The sequence below is a fragment of the Trachurus japonicus genome, chromosome 21 (assembly GCF_045865225.1).
Source record: "Trachurus japonicus isolate A0001 chromosome 21, Traja_1.0".
NCBI classification, from domain to species: domain Eukaryota; kingdom Metazoa; phylum Chordata; class Actinopteri; order Carangiformes; family Carangidae; genus Trachurus; species Trachurus japonicus.
This window is the reverse complement of record NC_140927.1, coordinates 35,771,959-35,789,194: the sequence shown is the minus strand read 5'-3', so window position 1 is coordinate 35,789,194 and position 17,236 is coordinate 35,771,959. Positions and strand designations below refer to the sequence as shown.

General features: G+C 47.0%; 1 protein-coding gene across 1 annotated transcript in view; it reads right to left on the bottom strand.

Annotated features, from left to right (window-relative positions):
- The window catches only part of ttn.2 (titin, tandem duplicate 2), a 247,891-nt gene that overhangs the window by 27,007 nt on the left and 203,648 nt on the right, over positions 1–17,236 (bottom strand). The window contains exon 212 of the mRNA XM_085766175.1: positions 52–17,145. Coding sequence (XP_085622301.1) covers positions 52–17,145 — 17,094 coding nt within the window. The remainder of the gene's footprint in view (positions 1–51; positions 17,146–17,236) is intronic.

Sequence of the window (17,236 nt, the reverse complement as noted above, 5' to 3'; positions counted from 1 at the left end):
GGTTTTGTCATCAAGGGGAAGCTATAATGTTTCCAACTGGATAATCATTACCTGTGATCTTTGTTCCCTCTTTGGTCTCAGCAGGAACACCAACACCATACTCGTTCTCGCCTGTCACTCTGAAGTAGTAAACTTCTCCCTCCTGTAGGTCTGTCAATTTGTATGTCAGTCTGTGGCATGTGTCAGTCAGCCTAGTCCAGCCTTTCTTGCTGGCCTCGCGAATGTCTACAACATAGTTCTTGACTGGTCCTCCTCCCTCATTCTCAGGAGTGTCCCAGGTAACAGTAGCAGAGGTCTTGGTAACATCCTTGACTTCTATGTGGGTAGGAGGTCCAGGGGAATCCAGGACTCTGACACTGAGTGTCAAGGAAGAGGTTCCAGCTACATTGGACAAGGTGACGGTGTATTTGCCAGAGTCGTTGCGAGTTGCTTTCTCCAAAGTGATGGAGGTGAAGGTGTCTGTGGTGTCAATGACAGCACGGACTCTAAGGTCAACATCAGGTTTAGTCCATGAAACACTGGGGATGGGTTTACCTCTGAAGGGCACTGTCATTGTGAATGAACTTCCATCTTTCACAATAAGAGTCTTTCTCATCTCATTGCTGATGTCAAAGACTGGCTCGTCCTCTCTCTCTTTGGCAATCTGTCTGTCGGACTCAGGACTGGGCTCACTGACACCAATCTTGTTTATGGACTTGACAACAAACACATATTCAGCACCAGGAGTTAGTCCCACCACTGTGAACTCTGTGTTCTTGGTCTTCTGCACACCAACAAACCATTCATCATCTAAACTCTTTCTGTATTCTACTCTGTAACCAGTTACAGGTGCACCACCATCAAAGAGTGGCTTGTTCCATGAGAGAGTAACTGTGGTCTTTGTGGAGTCAATGATCTTGGGCTTAGCAGGAGGTGAAGGCAGGAACTGTGGATCTTCAGCCTTAGTGAGTGGACAAGGGTTGCTAGGAGCACTGAGGCCAGCAGCATTCTCTGCAAAAACTCTGTACTCATACTCACAACCATCACGGAGGCGTGAGGCTTTGACTCTAAGGTCATAAACTGGTTTCTTGTTAACACGGCACCAGCGAAGCCCAGTCTTCTCTCGTTTTTCAATAACATAGCCAGCTATACTGCTTCCACCATCAGAAACGGGTCTTTCCCAACAGATAGTCATTGCCTCACTAGTAACTGCTGTGACCTGGACGTTAGTTGGAGCTGCAGAAACAGTAAAGGGATCCATGGCCGTCGCTGGCTCACTCTCCAGGGCCTCCCCGTCCCCATATTTGTTGACACCCCTGACTCTGAAGATGTATTCATTTCCTTTGAGCAGCTTGGTCACTTTACACGTGGTTGCCTTCATGTCTCCATAGACAAGAGTCCAGGCAAGGCGACTGGTCTCACGTTTTTCCACAATGTAGTGCATAATTTCAGCACCACCATTCTCTTGAGGGGGTCCCCATGTTATGGTGCATTTCTCTGCTGTGAGCCCAGACACTGCCAAAGGTCCTGAAGATGGTCCAGGTCTGTCCAGAACCTTACAGTTGATAGCCACAGATCTGGTTCCTGCCACATTGTGCAGGGTCAGGACATACTGGCCAGAATCCCGCCTGATAGCATCACTGACAATCAGGGTAGTTGCAAAGTTGGTGGAGGTGATTTCACACCTGGCCTTGGCGACAATTTCTTTTCCATCCTTAGACCAAGACACAACTGGAAGTGGACGTCCAGTAATTTCAGCATCAATTTTGATGATGTCCCCAGCTTTAATGACAACTAGCTGTCTTAACTTGTCTTCCAGGATAATAGTGGGAGGGTCTACATCATCCTTGACAGTAATGGGACCAGTGGATTCTGAAGGCGCACTCAACATCTCTGCAGAATTTTTAGCAAGGACACGGAAGTCATATTGCACATCCTCGGTGAGGCCTGTGACATCAAAGTAAGTGTCTTGAAGGTTGGTGAAGTTGCATTTCAGCCAGCGGCCATTGGGGAGTTCATTACGCTCAACAATGTAACCAGTTATCTTTATTCCACCATCATACTCTGGCTTCTCCCAGAAAAGAGACACAGAGGTCCTGGTAATGTTGGTGACTCTAAGGTTATGTGGAGATTCACATGGATCTCTGGCTGCAACAGGGTCACAGGCCTTAGAGCATGGACCAATGCCAGCAATATTCTCAGCATAGACTCTAAACTGATACAGCAGACTTTCCTCAATGCCTGTCATCTTGAACTGATTCTCAGCCAGTAGTCCTCTGTTGACCTTAGTCCATAGAATGCTACTTTGGTCTTTGCATTCAATGTGATAACCAATAACGGGGCTTCCTCCATCACTGGCAGGTCTGCCCCATTCCACAAGCATACCGGTCTTAGTGGCATGGGCAACATGGACGTTAGTTGGATGGCCAGGAGGTTCAAAGGGATACTGAGCAACAACAGGGGCCGAATCAACAACATGGCTCTTACCATAACGGTTCTCGGCTGCAATACGGAACTGATACTCAGTTCCCTGGTTGAGACGAGTCACCTTAATTGATGTCCTTGCTACTGTGGCTGAGACAATCTGCCATGTTGTTGTGGTAGTATCTCTCTTTTCCACCACATAGTTGTTAATCTGGCATCCACCATCATAGGTAGGAGGATCCCAAGACAAACAGATAAAGTCAGCGCTCACCTCATCCATCTTAATGTTGCTAGGTGGGCCAGGTTTGTCAAGGATTATTACAGAGATTTCGGCAGTCTTGGTCCCAATTGCATTAGTTAAAGTAATCTCATATTTTCCTACATCCTCCTTTGTTGCATCTTTGATAATAATCTTGGATGAGGTCTTGGAATTAAGAACATTGACCCTGGTTGTCTGCTTAAGTGCATGGCCATCCTTCTTCCAGGACACCTCTGGCTGAGGTCTGCCTTTGAAGGGAACATCAATCTTCAAGTCATCTCCTGCTTTTACACTGTATGTGTTGAACAACAGGTTGATGGTTGGCTCAACTGTGATGTCCTTCACCACCACAGGGACAGCTAGAGGTTTTGCATCACTCTTGCCCTTATCATTCACGGCAGTCACCCTGAAGGAGTACTCCTCTCCAGTTAAAAGTCCCTCAATAGTAGCCTCCAGTGCTTTGACTTCACTGCACACAGTCCATTTGTCATCTCCCTTTGGCTGCATCTCAACAATATATTTTGTAATCTTGCTGCCTCCGTCATGATCTGGTTTCTCCCAAGAAAGAGTGACAGTATGACGAGTAACATCAACCAGGACAATCTTACCGGGAGGCAATGGAGCCTCAGATACCTTTACTTGTTCTGTGGAAGCAGGCAGACCTACTCCAAGTTCATTTACAGCCAATACACGGAAATAGTATCGGCCTCCCTCCTGCAGGTCAGAAATAATGTAGGAGTTCCTCACACAGTTTGTGCAAACACTTGTGAAAGCCATTCTCTTCTGCTCCCTCTTTTCCACAATGTAGTGTGCTATCTTAGCCCCACCATCAATTAGAGGAGGCTCCCAGGAGATAGAGACAGAGCTTCTCTTCACATCCTTCACCTCCAGGTTGGTAGGAGCACTGGGGGAGTCCAGAACTCTGACATTGATGAAGGCTGATTTAGAGCCACTGAGGTTCTCAAGGGTCAGTACATATTTACCAGTGTCAAATCTGTCTACATTTTCAATCACAAGCATTGTGTAAGAACTTGTGACTTCAATCTGGGCACGTTCATTCAATGTACCATCAGCCTTGGACCATCTGACCTCCGGCTCAGGCTTTCCCCTGATTGTCACAAACAGACGAAGGGTTGAAGTGGCCCGAATGTTAACCATCTTCCTAAGGTCAGCGTCTAGTTCAATTTCAGGAGCTTCCAGCTTCTCTGAAGCAATTACAGACCCAGGTAGGTCCACATGTTCTCCGACTCCCTCACAATTAACAGCACAGATACGGAAGTGGTACTCTGCATTCTCTTTCAGTTTCTTAACAGTGTAGTGGGTAGCCTGGACACCACTGTGTGGTGTGCAAATGATCCATTCATCATCTGCTGTTTCCTTCATTTCAACAACGTACCCACTTATCTTTGCTCCGCCGTCGTAGATAGGCCTGGACCAGGATAGGGAGACAGTGGTACTAGAATGGTCGATGACTTTAGGGTTATTTGGTGGTCCTGGTGGATAAGTGGCATCACAGGCTTTAAAGTAATGGGTTGGTGCACTAGGTTTTCCCACACCAGCAGCATTTTCAGCTGAAACCCTAAATTCAAAGGAGTGGCCCTCTGTGAGACCAGTGCATCTGAACCGTATGTCATTCAACCTCTTCTTGTTGCATTTAGTCCATCTAATGCCATCCTTATCACGTTTTTCAAGGACATATCCTTCAATCTGAGCTCCTCCATCGTCTTCTGGCCTCTCCCATGTAAGTACCATGGAGTCCCTGGTGATAGCACTGGCCTCTGGGGTGGAAGGAGCACTGGGAGTTGTGAAGGGGTTACGAGCAACAACAGGCTCAGATTCCAAAGGCTCACCAACTCCATATTTATTCACAGCAGTGACTCTGAAGATGTATTCATTTCCCGGCAGCAGTTTTGTAATTTTGTAGCTGATGGCCTGGATCTTGGGCTCAACCATGGTCCATGACAAGCGACTGGTCTCTCTCTTTTCAATTATGTAATGAGAGATGCTGGCTCCACCATCGTGTGAAGGATGGTTCCAGTGAAGATAGCATTTCTCAGCTGTCACCCCTTTGACTTCCAGAGGGCCATCTGGAGGGCCAGGTCTATCCAGAACTTTAACATTGATTGGGATCATTTTAACTCCTCCCACATTGACAAGTTTCAGGACAAAGTGGCCTCCATCAACTCTAACACAATCCTTCACTGTCAGGATGGTACGTGTGAGTGTGGTCTTGACCTCCATTCTTTGTGTGGCTTTATCAATCTCATTTCCTTCCTTCAACCAAACAACCTCAGGCAGAGGCTTGCCAGTGTAATCAGCATCAATGACGAATGTTTCACCAGCATGAACAACTGTCAGATCCTTGAATTTAGAATCCAGGGTGGCTTCTGGAGCCTCAATCTCATCTTTGGCAGTAATTTCTCCTGTGCTATGAGAGGGACGACTGGAAACACCAGCAGCATTCCTGGCAATAACTCTGAACTCGTAAACACAGTCCTCAGTCGCACCACTGTATGTGAACTGGGTGTCAATAATGTTAGTGAAGCTTGCCTTCATCCAGCGGGTATCTGGGTGCTTCCTTCTCTCAACCACATAGCCAGTAATTGCACTGCCTCCATCATACTGAGGCTTGGTCCACTGGAGTGTCACGTGGTTTCTGGTGATATCAATAGCTTCAGGGGTGCCTGGTGGGTCACAGGGGTCTCTGGCAACTGTGGTCTCTGAGATCTTGCTAGCAGGGCTGATTCCAGCAATATTCTCAGCATAAACTCTAAATTCATACTCAATACCTTCTTCCAGTTCTGTAGTTTTGAAACGTGTGTCTGGGATTAGAAGTTTGTTGAGTTTAGTCCACAACAGGCTGTTCTTCTCCTTTCTCTCAAGGTGGTATCCTAGGACAGGGCTGCCTCCATTGTTGGTGGGTGGTTTCCACTCAACAACCATGCTATCCTTGACTGCTGCAGAAATGATTGGTGTTCCTGGGGCAGCAGGCTCACTGAATGGATACTGAGCAACAACAGCAGGGGAGATAATTGCAGAACTCTTTCCATATCTATTCTCAGCAGACACTCTGAATTGATACTCAACTCCAGTCTTCAAGTTGGTAACTTTAATGGTTGACCTGGCAATAGTAGCAGAAACAATCTGCCATGCGGTCGTGGTGGTGTCTCTCTTCTCCACAATGTAATTGTTAATCTGGCAGCCTCCAGTGTACTCTGGTGGCTCCCAAGAGAGAGTGACATAATTAGAGCTCACCTCTTCGACCTTCACTGGACCTGTCGGTGGGCCAGGTTTATCTAGAATAATAACTGTAAGCTCCTCTGTAGCTGTTCCAACACTGCTGGTGGCTGTGAGAATGTATTTACCAGAATCTTCCTTATTTGCATCCTTGATGCACAGCTTTGTTGATGACTGAGTGCTGGTTACATTTAGTCTAGTTGTCTCCTTGAGAGCATGGCCGTCCTTTTTCCATTCAACCTTGGGAACAGGACGTCCAATAATTGGAATCTCAATCTTCAGATCATCACCATGCAGTAAACTGTAAGTGTTGACAGCAATTTTGAATCCGGGCTCGATTGTTACATCTTTTGCTGTGACTGGTGCAGCCAGAGACCTTGGATCACTCCTGCCCTTCTCATTAAAAGCTACAACTCTAAACAAGTACTCATGTCCTGTACTAAGGCCTGACACAGTGCCTTCACAAGTTTTGGTTGTAGTGGCCACCACCCACTCCTCTGAGCCTGTGGGCTGCATCTCAATGTAGTAACCCATGATCCTGCTGCCTCCATCATGGTCTGGCTTCTCCCAGGAGAGTGAGGCAGTGGTTTTGGTCACTTCAGTCAACGTGACCTTGCCCACAGGCAGGGGAGGCTCAGATGTCCTCACTGCACTTTCTGTCTCAGCTGGCTGTCCCACACCAAACTCGTTTTCAGCTAAGACTCTGAAATAGTATATAGTACCTTCGGTGAGGCCAGTGATACGGTAACTTGTCTTTGTGCACTTGTTATCCACATTAGAATAAACCTTCCTGGTGGACTCTCGCTTTTCAACCAAGTAATTCTTGATCCTTGCACCTCCATCAATAAGAGGAGGCTCCCATGTCAGAGTAACACTTTGTCTCTTGATGTCTTTAACTGTCAAATTTAGAGGAGCCCCTGGAGTGTCCAGAACTTTAACAGAGACAAAAGCTGACTTGGTGCCAGCACTGTTCTCCAAGTTGAGGATGTATTTTCCAGCATCATATCTGTCACACATATCAATAGAGAGTTGTGTGTAATCTTCCCCTGTCTCTTTCTGAACTTTACTGGGCAGTTCTCCGTCCTCCTTGGCCCAGCTGATCTCAGGAGTGGGACGGCCCTTGAATGGAATGCAGATTCTCATTGAGCCACCTGCACGGACAACTATTCCCTTCCTCAGCTCTGAATCCAGAGTCATCTCTGGAGGATCAATCTTATCCAAAGGTTTCACGACTCCCTGAATCTCGGTGGGTTCACCAACACCCAGTTTATTGATTGCACAGATGCGAACCTTATATTCTTGGTGCTCTACCAACTTGGTGATGGTAAACTTGGTAGCCTTAACGCCAGAGGCTGGGGTGCATATGGTCCATTCCTCCTCATCAGCCTTGGTAATTTCCACAGCATATCCTTGAATCTCACACCCACCATCATAAATGGGTCTATGCCAGGCGAGACTGACGGAGTCCTTTCTTGTGTCCACCACATGGGCATTGGTGGGACAACCTGGTTCAAATGTGGGGTCACATGCTTTGATATAGGGTGTAGCTGGGCTTGACTGACCCACTCCAGCTGCATTCTCAGCAGATACCTTGAATTCATATTCATGGTCTTCAGTTAGTCCTGTTACTCTGAAACGCAGGTCTGTCACCCTGCGCTTGTTACACTTGGTCCACCTCACACCAGCTCTGTCTCTCTTCTCCACAATGTAGCCACCAATGTCACTGCCTCCTGTGCTTTTAGGGCGGTTCCAGCAGACAGTCATGGAGTCTCTAGTAATGTTAGTGATCTCAAGCTCCTGAGGTGGGCCAGGAGGAACAAATGGATTTCTCATGATAACAGGTGCTGACTCAAGTGGCTCGCCCACTCCATACTTGTTGACACCCATGACTCTGAAGATGTACTCATTGCCTTTTAGCAGTTTGGTAACCTTGAACATGGTAGCGCCACAGTCACTGGAGACCACAGTCCATGCCAGGCGGCTTGTTTCCCGCTTCTGAATGATGTAGTGAGAAATGCTAGCCCCTCCATCATGCCTAGGTGGTAGCCAAGACAATGAGCATTTCTCCTCAGTGACATTGCTGACAGTAAGAGGTCCTTCTGCAGGTCCTGGCCTGTCTAGTACCTTTACACTGAATGGGACAGTCTTTGTTCCAGCCACATTAGTCAGAACCAGAGTGTACTGTCCACCATCCACTCTGATGGCATCCTTTACAACCAACAGTGCCTTAAAATCTGTATTTTTGATCTCAGCTCTTGCTGAGTTTTCAACTTCAACAGACCCCTTGAACCACTGAGCTGTGGGGATGGGCTTTCCTTCCACACTGGCCTCGAGGGTGAAGGTCTCTCCAGCACTGATAACAATGGTCTGGTTATACATAGGATCTGTCTCACACTTTGGTGGCTCAACTTCATCCTTGGCTGTGATGGATCCTGTGCACTCAGACGGCTTGCTAACAGCACCAGCTGCATTTCTGGCTATTACTCTGAAGTCATATTTACTGTCTTCAGTCAGACCAGTAACAGTGAATTCATGCTCGATGATGTTTGCAAAGCTAGCCTTCATCCACTTTCCTTCAGGAAGATCACGTTTCTCCACCAAATAACCAGTGACTAAGCTTCCACCATCATATTCTGGAGAGGTCCACCTCAGTTTTACTGAGTGCCTGGTCACAATCACAGCCTCAGGGCGGCCAGGAGGATCACATGGGTCACGGGCTACATAAACCTCAGACACTTTGCTGCATTTTCCAATGCCAACAATATTTTCAGCATAGACTCTATACTCATACTCAATGCCTTCCTCAAGAGGAGTAGATTTGAACCTGCAGTCTTGGATGAGCATTTTGTTGATTTTTGTCCAGAGGATGCTATTCTTCTCTTTTCTCTCCAGATGGTAACCCAAGATGGCACTGCCTCCATCAGATGGGGGTTTGTGCCACTCAACCACCATATAGTCTTTGGTGTATGAAGAGACAAAAGGTGTTCCCGGTGGGCCAGGCTCCTGGAATGGATATTGTGCCAAAACAGGCTCTGAGTCAATTGCATAACTCTTTCCATATCTATTTTCAGCATAGATTCTGAACTGATATTCAGCACCTGTCTTCAGATTAGCCACTTTCAGTGTGGTTCTGGCAACAGTAGCAGATACAACCACCCAGTTGGTTGTGGTGGTGTCTCTTTTCTCAACAACATAATTGGAGATTTGGCAGCCACCTGTGTATGTAGGAGGTTCCCAGTTAAGAGTGATACTTTCAGCACTTACATCTTCCAACTTGACGGGGCCTGTTGGAGGGCCGGGCTTGTCCAAAGTGATTATCTCTATGGTGGCATCCTTGGATCCGAGAGCATTGGAGATATTAATGCTATACATGCCTCCATCCTCTTTAGTAGCATCCTTTATGGTGAGGGTGGTATGATTTAATGAGTCAATGACATTGACTCTGGTGGTTTGCTTAAGAGCAGCACCATCCTTGGTCCAGCTGATGGTTGGCTTTGGATGACCAGCAATTGGGACCTCTATCTTGAGGTCATGGCCAACCTGAACACTGTAGCTGCTCACTTTGGGTCTAACAGCAGGTTCAATCACAAGGTCCTTTGCTACAACTGACTGAACCAGTTGTCTTGGGTCACTTTTGCCCTTGTCATTTACAGCTACAACTCTGAACTGATACTCCTCTCCCTTGAGTAGGTTTGTCACTACAGTCTCCAGTGCTTTCACACTAGCACACACAGACCAGGCCTCGCTGTCCTTCGTTGATAGTTCTACTTCATAGTAACTGATCCTACTGCCACCATCATGTTCAGGCTTCTCCCAGGAGAGGGTTACAGTGCTGTGAGTAACATCAAGAACACTAACTTTGCCAGGTGGCTGAGGCTTCTCAGATATTTTAATGGGTTCCAGTGTTTTGGCGGGGAGACCCACACCATATTCATTCTCAGCCAGGACTCGGAAGAAGAAGATTCCACCCTCTGGAAGAGGCTCAATTTTCCATGACATCCTATTGCAGGTGGTGATAGGAGAATAAACTTTCCTTGTGCTCTCCCGCTTCTCAACAATATAATGCTTAATCTTTGCACCACCATCCAGAAGTGGGGGCTCCCATGTGAGAGTGACAGAGGATTTTGTAATCTCTTTCACCATGAAGTTGTTTGGTGGACTGGGTGAGTCCAGAACCCTGACACTGATAAAAACTGACTTTACTCCACTGGCATTTTCTGCTGTCAGAGTGTATTTGCCACTGTCAAATCTGTCGACATTCTCAATGACCAGTGAAGCATAATTACCTGTATTATCAATCTGTGCTGTCTCCTTTATCTCACCATCAGCCTTACCCCATTTCACTTCAGGGGCTGGACGACCTCTCACAGGAACAAACAGCCTGAGAGTGCTTGCTGACCTAATGTTTATCATCTTTCTCATATCAGCATCCAGGTCAAGATCAGGAGCTTCAAGTTTCTCTTCCAAAAGGATTTTTCCTGGCACGTCGGCATGCTCACCAACACCAACTTTGTTAATAGCACACACTCTGAACTGGTATTCATGCTTCTCAAGAAGCTTTTTCACTGTGAACTTAGTATCTGTGATTCCAGTGGGAGGAGTGCACATAAACCACTCATCGGATGCCCCATTGCAGGCTTCAACAATGTAGGCCTTAATCTCACAGCCACCATCATATATGGGTTTGCCCCATGTTAGGGAAACAGTGGACCTAGATGAGTCCACAACTTTGGGGTTGTTTGGTGGGCCCGGTTTGAAGATAGGATCCAATGCTTTGTAGTACAGTGTTGGTGTACTAGGTGTGCCAACGCCTGCAGCATTTTCAGCAGAAACTCTGAATTCATAGCTATGATTTTCTAGGAGTCCGGTCACTCTGAAGCGTAGTTCACTCACTGTGCGCTTGTTGCACCTGGTCCATCTCACACCATCCTTGTCACGTTTCTCAACAATGTATCCTTGGATGGGGTTGCCACCATCATTAGTAGGTCTCTCCCAGGTCACTACCATGGAGTCTTTGGTGATTGTGCTAATGTCTACCTCTGTTGGTGGTTTGGGGGTGACAAATGGATTTCTGGCAACCATTGGCTCAGATTCCAGGGGCTCACCAACTCCATATTTGTTAACCGGAATCACTCTGAAGATGTACTCATTACCAGGAAGAAGTTTGGTGATCTTCAGATTCAATGTCTGAACCTTTGGTTCAACTACAGTCCAAACCAGTCTACTGGTTTCCCTCCTCTCAATTATGTAATGAGAAACATCACTACCTCCATCTTGTATGGGCGGTTTCCAGGAAATTGAGCATTTCTCGTTGGTGACCCCATAGATGGATATAGGGCCCTCAGGAGGACCTGGTCTGTCGAGTACCTTGACATTTATGTTAACAGATTTCTCTCCCCCAACGTTCTTTACCAGCAAAGTGTACTGACCTCCATCAACACGAATGGCTTCCTTAACAACTATACAAGCTATAAAGTCTGTGTTCTTGAGTTCTACACGAGCCGCTTCAGTAATCGCTTGACCCTCCTTCAGCCAGTGTATTGTGGGAACAGGCTTGCCAGCAACAGTAGCCTCAAGCTTGAATGTTTCCCCAGCATTTACCACTACAGCCTGGGAGTACTTGGCTTCCAAGTCAATCTTAGGTGGATCAACTTCATCCTTGGCAGTGATAGCTCCAGTTGAATCTGAGGGCTGACTGAAGACACCTGCTGAATTCCTGGCAATGACACGGAACTCATAAATCTGATCTTCAGTGAGTCCTGTGACAACAAATTCAGTCTCAATAACGTTGGCGAAACTGGCTTTCATCCAGCGTCCTTCTGCCTCCTTCTTTTCAACTACATAACCTGTGATCTTGATGCCACCATCATACTCAGGTTTGGTCCATCTGAGTGTCACATGGCTTCTTGTCACGATAACAGCCTCTGGCTTTCCCGGTCTATCACAAGGATCTCTGGCTACTTGCATTTCGCTCACTTTGCTGGCTTTGCTCAGACCAACAATGTTCTCAGCATAGACTCTGAACTCATATTCAATACCCTCCTCAAGACCCAAGGCCTTGAATCTCGTCTCTGGGATGAGTTGTTTGTTCTGTTTCACCCACAGTAAACTGTTTCTTTCTTTGAGCTCTAAGTGATAGCCCAGAATTTTGCTTCCACCATCATTGCTGGGTTTCTCCCATACAATCACCATGCTTTCCTTAGTGGCTGACTGCACCATGAGTGAACGTGGCTGACTGGGAACTTCAAATGGATACTGAGCAATTATGCTTTCAGAAAGCAGGACTGAGGACTTGCCATATCTGTTCTCTGCAGCAATCCTAAACTGGTACTCAGATCCAGTCTTCAGGCGGGCTGCCTTAATAGTGGTTCTGGCAACTGTGGCTGACACAATCTGCCAGTTTGTGGTAGATGTGTCTCTCTTCTCAACAATGTAATTGTTGATGGCGCAACCACCGTCATACTCTGGTGGATTCCAGGACAGGATCACACTATCTGCAGTGACGTCATCCAATTTAATTGGGCCTGTTGGTGGACCAGGCTTATCTAAAACAACAACACTGATGTCTGTGGATGCTTCTCCTACTTTGTTGGTCAGCTTGACAGTGTATGTGCCCACGTCATCTCTGCCAGCTTCCTTGATGATCAAGAGAAGGTTTTTGTCTGTGGCATGTGCATTAACTCTTGTTGTCTCCTTGAGAGCAACACCATCTTTGAGCCAAGTTGCTGTGGCCTTGGGAAAGGCAACATATGGTACATCTATCTTCACATCATCTCCTGCTAGCACGCTGAATGTGCTAAAAAGCACTTTGAAGGTTGGTGAGATGACAAGATCTTTTGCCACTACGGGCATACTGAGAGGACGTGGGTCACTCACTCCCTTTTCATTGGTGGCTGAAATACGGAACATGTACTCCTCTCCCTGTGTAAGGCCAGTTACAACAGCTGAATTTGTCTTGACCAGCATGACCTGAGTCCACTTCTCACTGCCCTTACCTTGCATCTCAACGATATAGCCAGTGATTCTACTTCCACCATCATGATCAGGTTTTTCCCAAGTTAGTGTGACACTGTTACTGGTAACTTCAAGGAGGGACACTTTTCCTGGAGGCAGAGGTTTTTCTGACACTTTAATTGGTTCAGCAGTTTCCACTGGGAGACCAACACCAAATTCATTCTCAGCCAGGATTCTAAAGAAGTACATCTTTCCTTCCTCCAGTTCTCCAATTTTCCAACTTGACTTATGGCAACTTGCACATACAGTTGAGTAGGCCTTTCTGGCTGACTCACGCTTCTCTACAATGTAGTTGCGGACTCTTGAGCCACCATCAATAAGAGGTGCATCCCAAACAAGGGATACTGAGTCTCTTGTGACTTCCTTGACAATCAGATTCTGAGGAGCTCCAGGAGTGTCTAGCACCCTGACATTAACAAAAGCTGTTCTGCTTCCAGAGGCATTCTCCACAGTCACCATGTATTTACCTCCATCAAACCTGTCAACATTCTCTATCTGAAGAGTGGTGAATGATGAGGTGATTTCAATAATTGCTTTGTCTAGAGATTCTCCATGCTCCCTTGACCATTTTACCTCAGGTGCTGGTCTGCCCTTAATAGGGACAAAGAGTCTAAGAGTGCCGCAGGCTCTGATGCATACCACCTTACGCAGCTCTGCGCCTAGCTCAATTTCTGGAGGAAGCAATCTGTCTTCTGCCTTGGGAGTACCAGGAACAGCAGCGGGCTCTCCTACTCCTTCACAGTTGGTTGCACAGATGTTGATTTTATACTCCTGATTTTCTTTCAAGTTGGTGATAGTGAAAGAAGTGGCTGTCCATCCCTTCTTAGGAGTCTGAATTGTCCACTCATCTTCCTCAGGCAGGCAGGTCTCCACAACGTAGCCAGTGATTTCAGAACCACCATCATACACAGGCTTGTTCCAGGCAAGGGTGATAGAAGACTTGGTTGTGTCCAGCACTCTGGGGTTCCCTGGAGGACCAGGCTGGAAGATGGTGTCTACTGCTTTGTAGAATGGACTGGAAGGACTAGGTGCACTTAGACCAGCATTGTTCTCAGCAAGAACTCTGAACTCATACTCATGTCCTGGTGTGAGGCCAGAGGCCTTAAATCGCAGATCAGTTACAGTTCTCTTGTTGCACTTCACCCAGCGAAGGCCAGTCTTATCCCTCCTCTCAATTACGTATGTGTTGATTCTACTGCCTCCATCATGTTCAGGGCGCTCCCAGCAGACAACCATGGAGTCCTTGGTAATGGTTGTCACTTCTGGCTGCTGTGGTGCATCACTGGGGACATAAGGATTGGCACAGACGACAGGTTCTGATTCCAGGGGTTCACCAATACCGTACTTGTTGACAGCCATGACTCTGAATATGTACTCATTGCCCTTCAGGAGTTTGGTGACTTTAAATCTATTTGCTTGAAGGTCTGTGGCCACATTTGTCCAGGCCAACCTACTGGTCTCACGTCTCTGAATGATAAAGTACTCAATCTTGGCACCACCATCATGTGTTGGATGTAGCCAGTTCAAGACACACTTTTCAGCAGTGACATCAGTTACAGTCAAGGAGTCAGGTGGTCCAGGTCTATCAAGTACTTTGACATTGAATGTGAATTTAGCAAAACCACCTGGATTGCTGGCTGTCAGAGTAAAAGCACCACCATCTCTCCGAAGGGAATCTTTGTTTACTAGAGTTGTATGGAAGTCAGAGGTCTTTATCTCTAGCTTGCCTGTATCCTCAAGCTCCTTTCCTTCCTTGGTCCATACCAGTGATGGGATTGGTCTGCCAGTCACATTTGCCTCCAGCTTGAATACCTCTCCTGCCATGACAACAACGTTGCTGCTGTATGATGCATCAACATCAAGTCTTGGCTCTTCAATATCATCTCTGCATGTAATGGCCTCTGATGACTGTGATGGAGCACTGACAGCACCAGCTGAGTTTCGGGCAAACACACGGAACTCATAAGTTGCATCTTCAATCAGACCACTGACTGTGTAGATGGTTTCAAGGATATTGTTAAAGTTGGCTTTGAGCCAGCGCCCATTTGGCATCTCTCTCCTCTCCACTGTGTATCCTGTGATGGAAAAACCACCATCTCCCTCTGGTTTGGTCCATGACACAGTGACCTCATGTCTGGTGATGTTCAGTGCCACAGGCCTGCCTGGTGGGTCAACTGGGTCCAAAGCATACATAGTTTCAGAAGGTTTGCTTGGCTTGCTGAGACCAGCCATGTTTTCAGCAGTAACACGGTGTTCGTAAGCGATTCCATCAACAAGGCCTGTTGATTTGAAAATATTTCCAACAACAAGAGCTTTGCTGATTCTCTGCCACAGAATGCTGTTTTTCTCTTTTCTGTCCACATGATAGCCCAGGATAGCACTGCCTCCATCAGAGGACGGCTCATTCCAACTTAGAGTCATTGCATCTTTGTTAAAAGATGTGACCACAGGAGTGCCTGGCTGGCCTGGCACATCAAATGGATAGGCAGCCACCACAGATTCAGAGACAATGCATGGTCCAATACCATATCTATTTTGGGCTCTGACACGGAACTGATATTGGGTTCCAGTGTTGAGTCGAGCTGCCTTGAATGTGGTACGGATCACTGTAGCAGCCAACTCTAGCCATGAAGTACCAGTGGTCTCGCGCATCTCAACAATGTAGTTATTGATGGGAACACCTCCATCATTCTCTGGTGCCTCCCAAGACATAAGGACATAATCACATGAGACCTCATCCAGCTTAATGGGACCAGTGGGAGGACCTGGAATATCATGGACTAGGACTGTGATTGTTTCAGTCACTGTACCCAACATGTTCTTTCCAGTCATGGAATACTGTCCGCCATCAGTCCTCTTGATCTCACCAATGTTGAGGATAGTTGATGTTGGCGTGGTTTCAGTGTTGATTCTTTGTGTTTCCTTGAGAGACACATCTCCCTTTTTCCAAGAGACCACAGGTCTGGGTTTACCAAGCACTGGAATCTCCACCTTTACACGATCTCCTGCCTTGGCGATGACTGTCTTCTGGTAGACTCCACGCAGATCAAAGGAGGGAGCGGAAGTCTGCTCTCTGATAACAGCAGGCCTGCTCTCACGGGGGTCACTCCTACCTGATGCATTGACAGCCATTATGCGGAAGGTGTATTCTGCTCCCTCAATCAAATCTGTGACAGTGTAGTCCAGAGCCTTGATTGTACCCACATGGACCCACTGGTCAGTGTCCTTTTTCTGGGCCTCAATGACGTATCCAGTGATCAAGCTACCACCATCATGCAAGGGCTTGACCCATGCAAGGCTGGCACTGTCAGCAGTGACATCTGTGACATACAAGTTCTCTGGTGCAGAGGGGGCTTGGGACACTCTGATTGGCTCAGGTGTTTCAGCGGGCTCACCCACACCAAGGTCATTCTCAGCAGAAACACGGAAGTAGTAGTAGGCACCCTCTTCAAGGTCTGTAAACTTGAAGGAACACTTCTGCCATGTGGTGGTAAGCACTGTGTAGGCCTTCTTGGTAGCGTCTCTCTTTTCAATAACATAGTTATGAATCTTGGAACCACCATCAATTATGGGGATTTCCCATTGGAGGGTGATGCTATTCTTCGTGATCTCTCTGGGTTTTAGGTGGACTGGCGGTCCTGGTGTGTCCAGAACTTTCACATTAACAAATCCTGTCTTCTTTCCAGCAACATTCTCCAGACAGAGATTGTACTTTCCAGCATCGTATCTGGTGCAGTCAGGAATAACCAGTAGAGTGTAGGACTCTGTAGTGTCAATATGCGCACGTTGTTTCAGGTTTGTATCATCTTTGCTCCATGTTACTTCAGGAACAGGACGACCCCTGATGGGAACAAACATGCGAATTGAAGCGCGGCACCTGACCACAAGGGTTCTCCTGAGTTCAGCATCCAGCTCAAAGTCTGGCAATGCTTCCTGATCCACCAACTCAGTCACTTTCTCAACCTCTGCAGGCTCACCAACTCCTTCAGAGTTAACAGCGCTAACTCTGAAGTGGTATTTGCCACGTTTTTGAAGTTTACCAATAACATGTTCAGTAACTTTCAATGGGTACTGTGTCTCTGTCTCCCAGTCATCATGCCCATCCTTTTTGTATTCCACAATATATCCCTCTACTGGCAGACCACCATCGTAGAAGGGTCGGCCCCAGGCAAAGGAGGCCGTGGTTTTTGTAGTGTCTGTAATTCTGGGATTGGACGGAGGACCAGGTGGATCTGATAAACAAAAAAGAGAATAAAGAAGTCAGCAGTGTTTCAATTCTTCTGCAGATACCATGAAACTTTCCTGTAAAATGTGGTTCAGAAT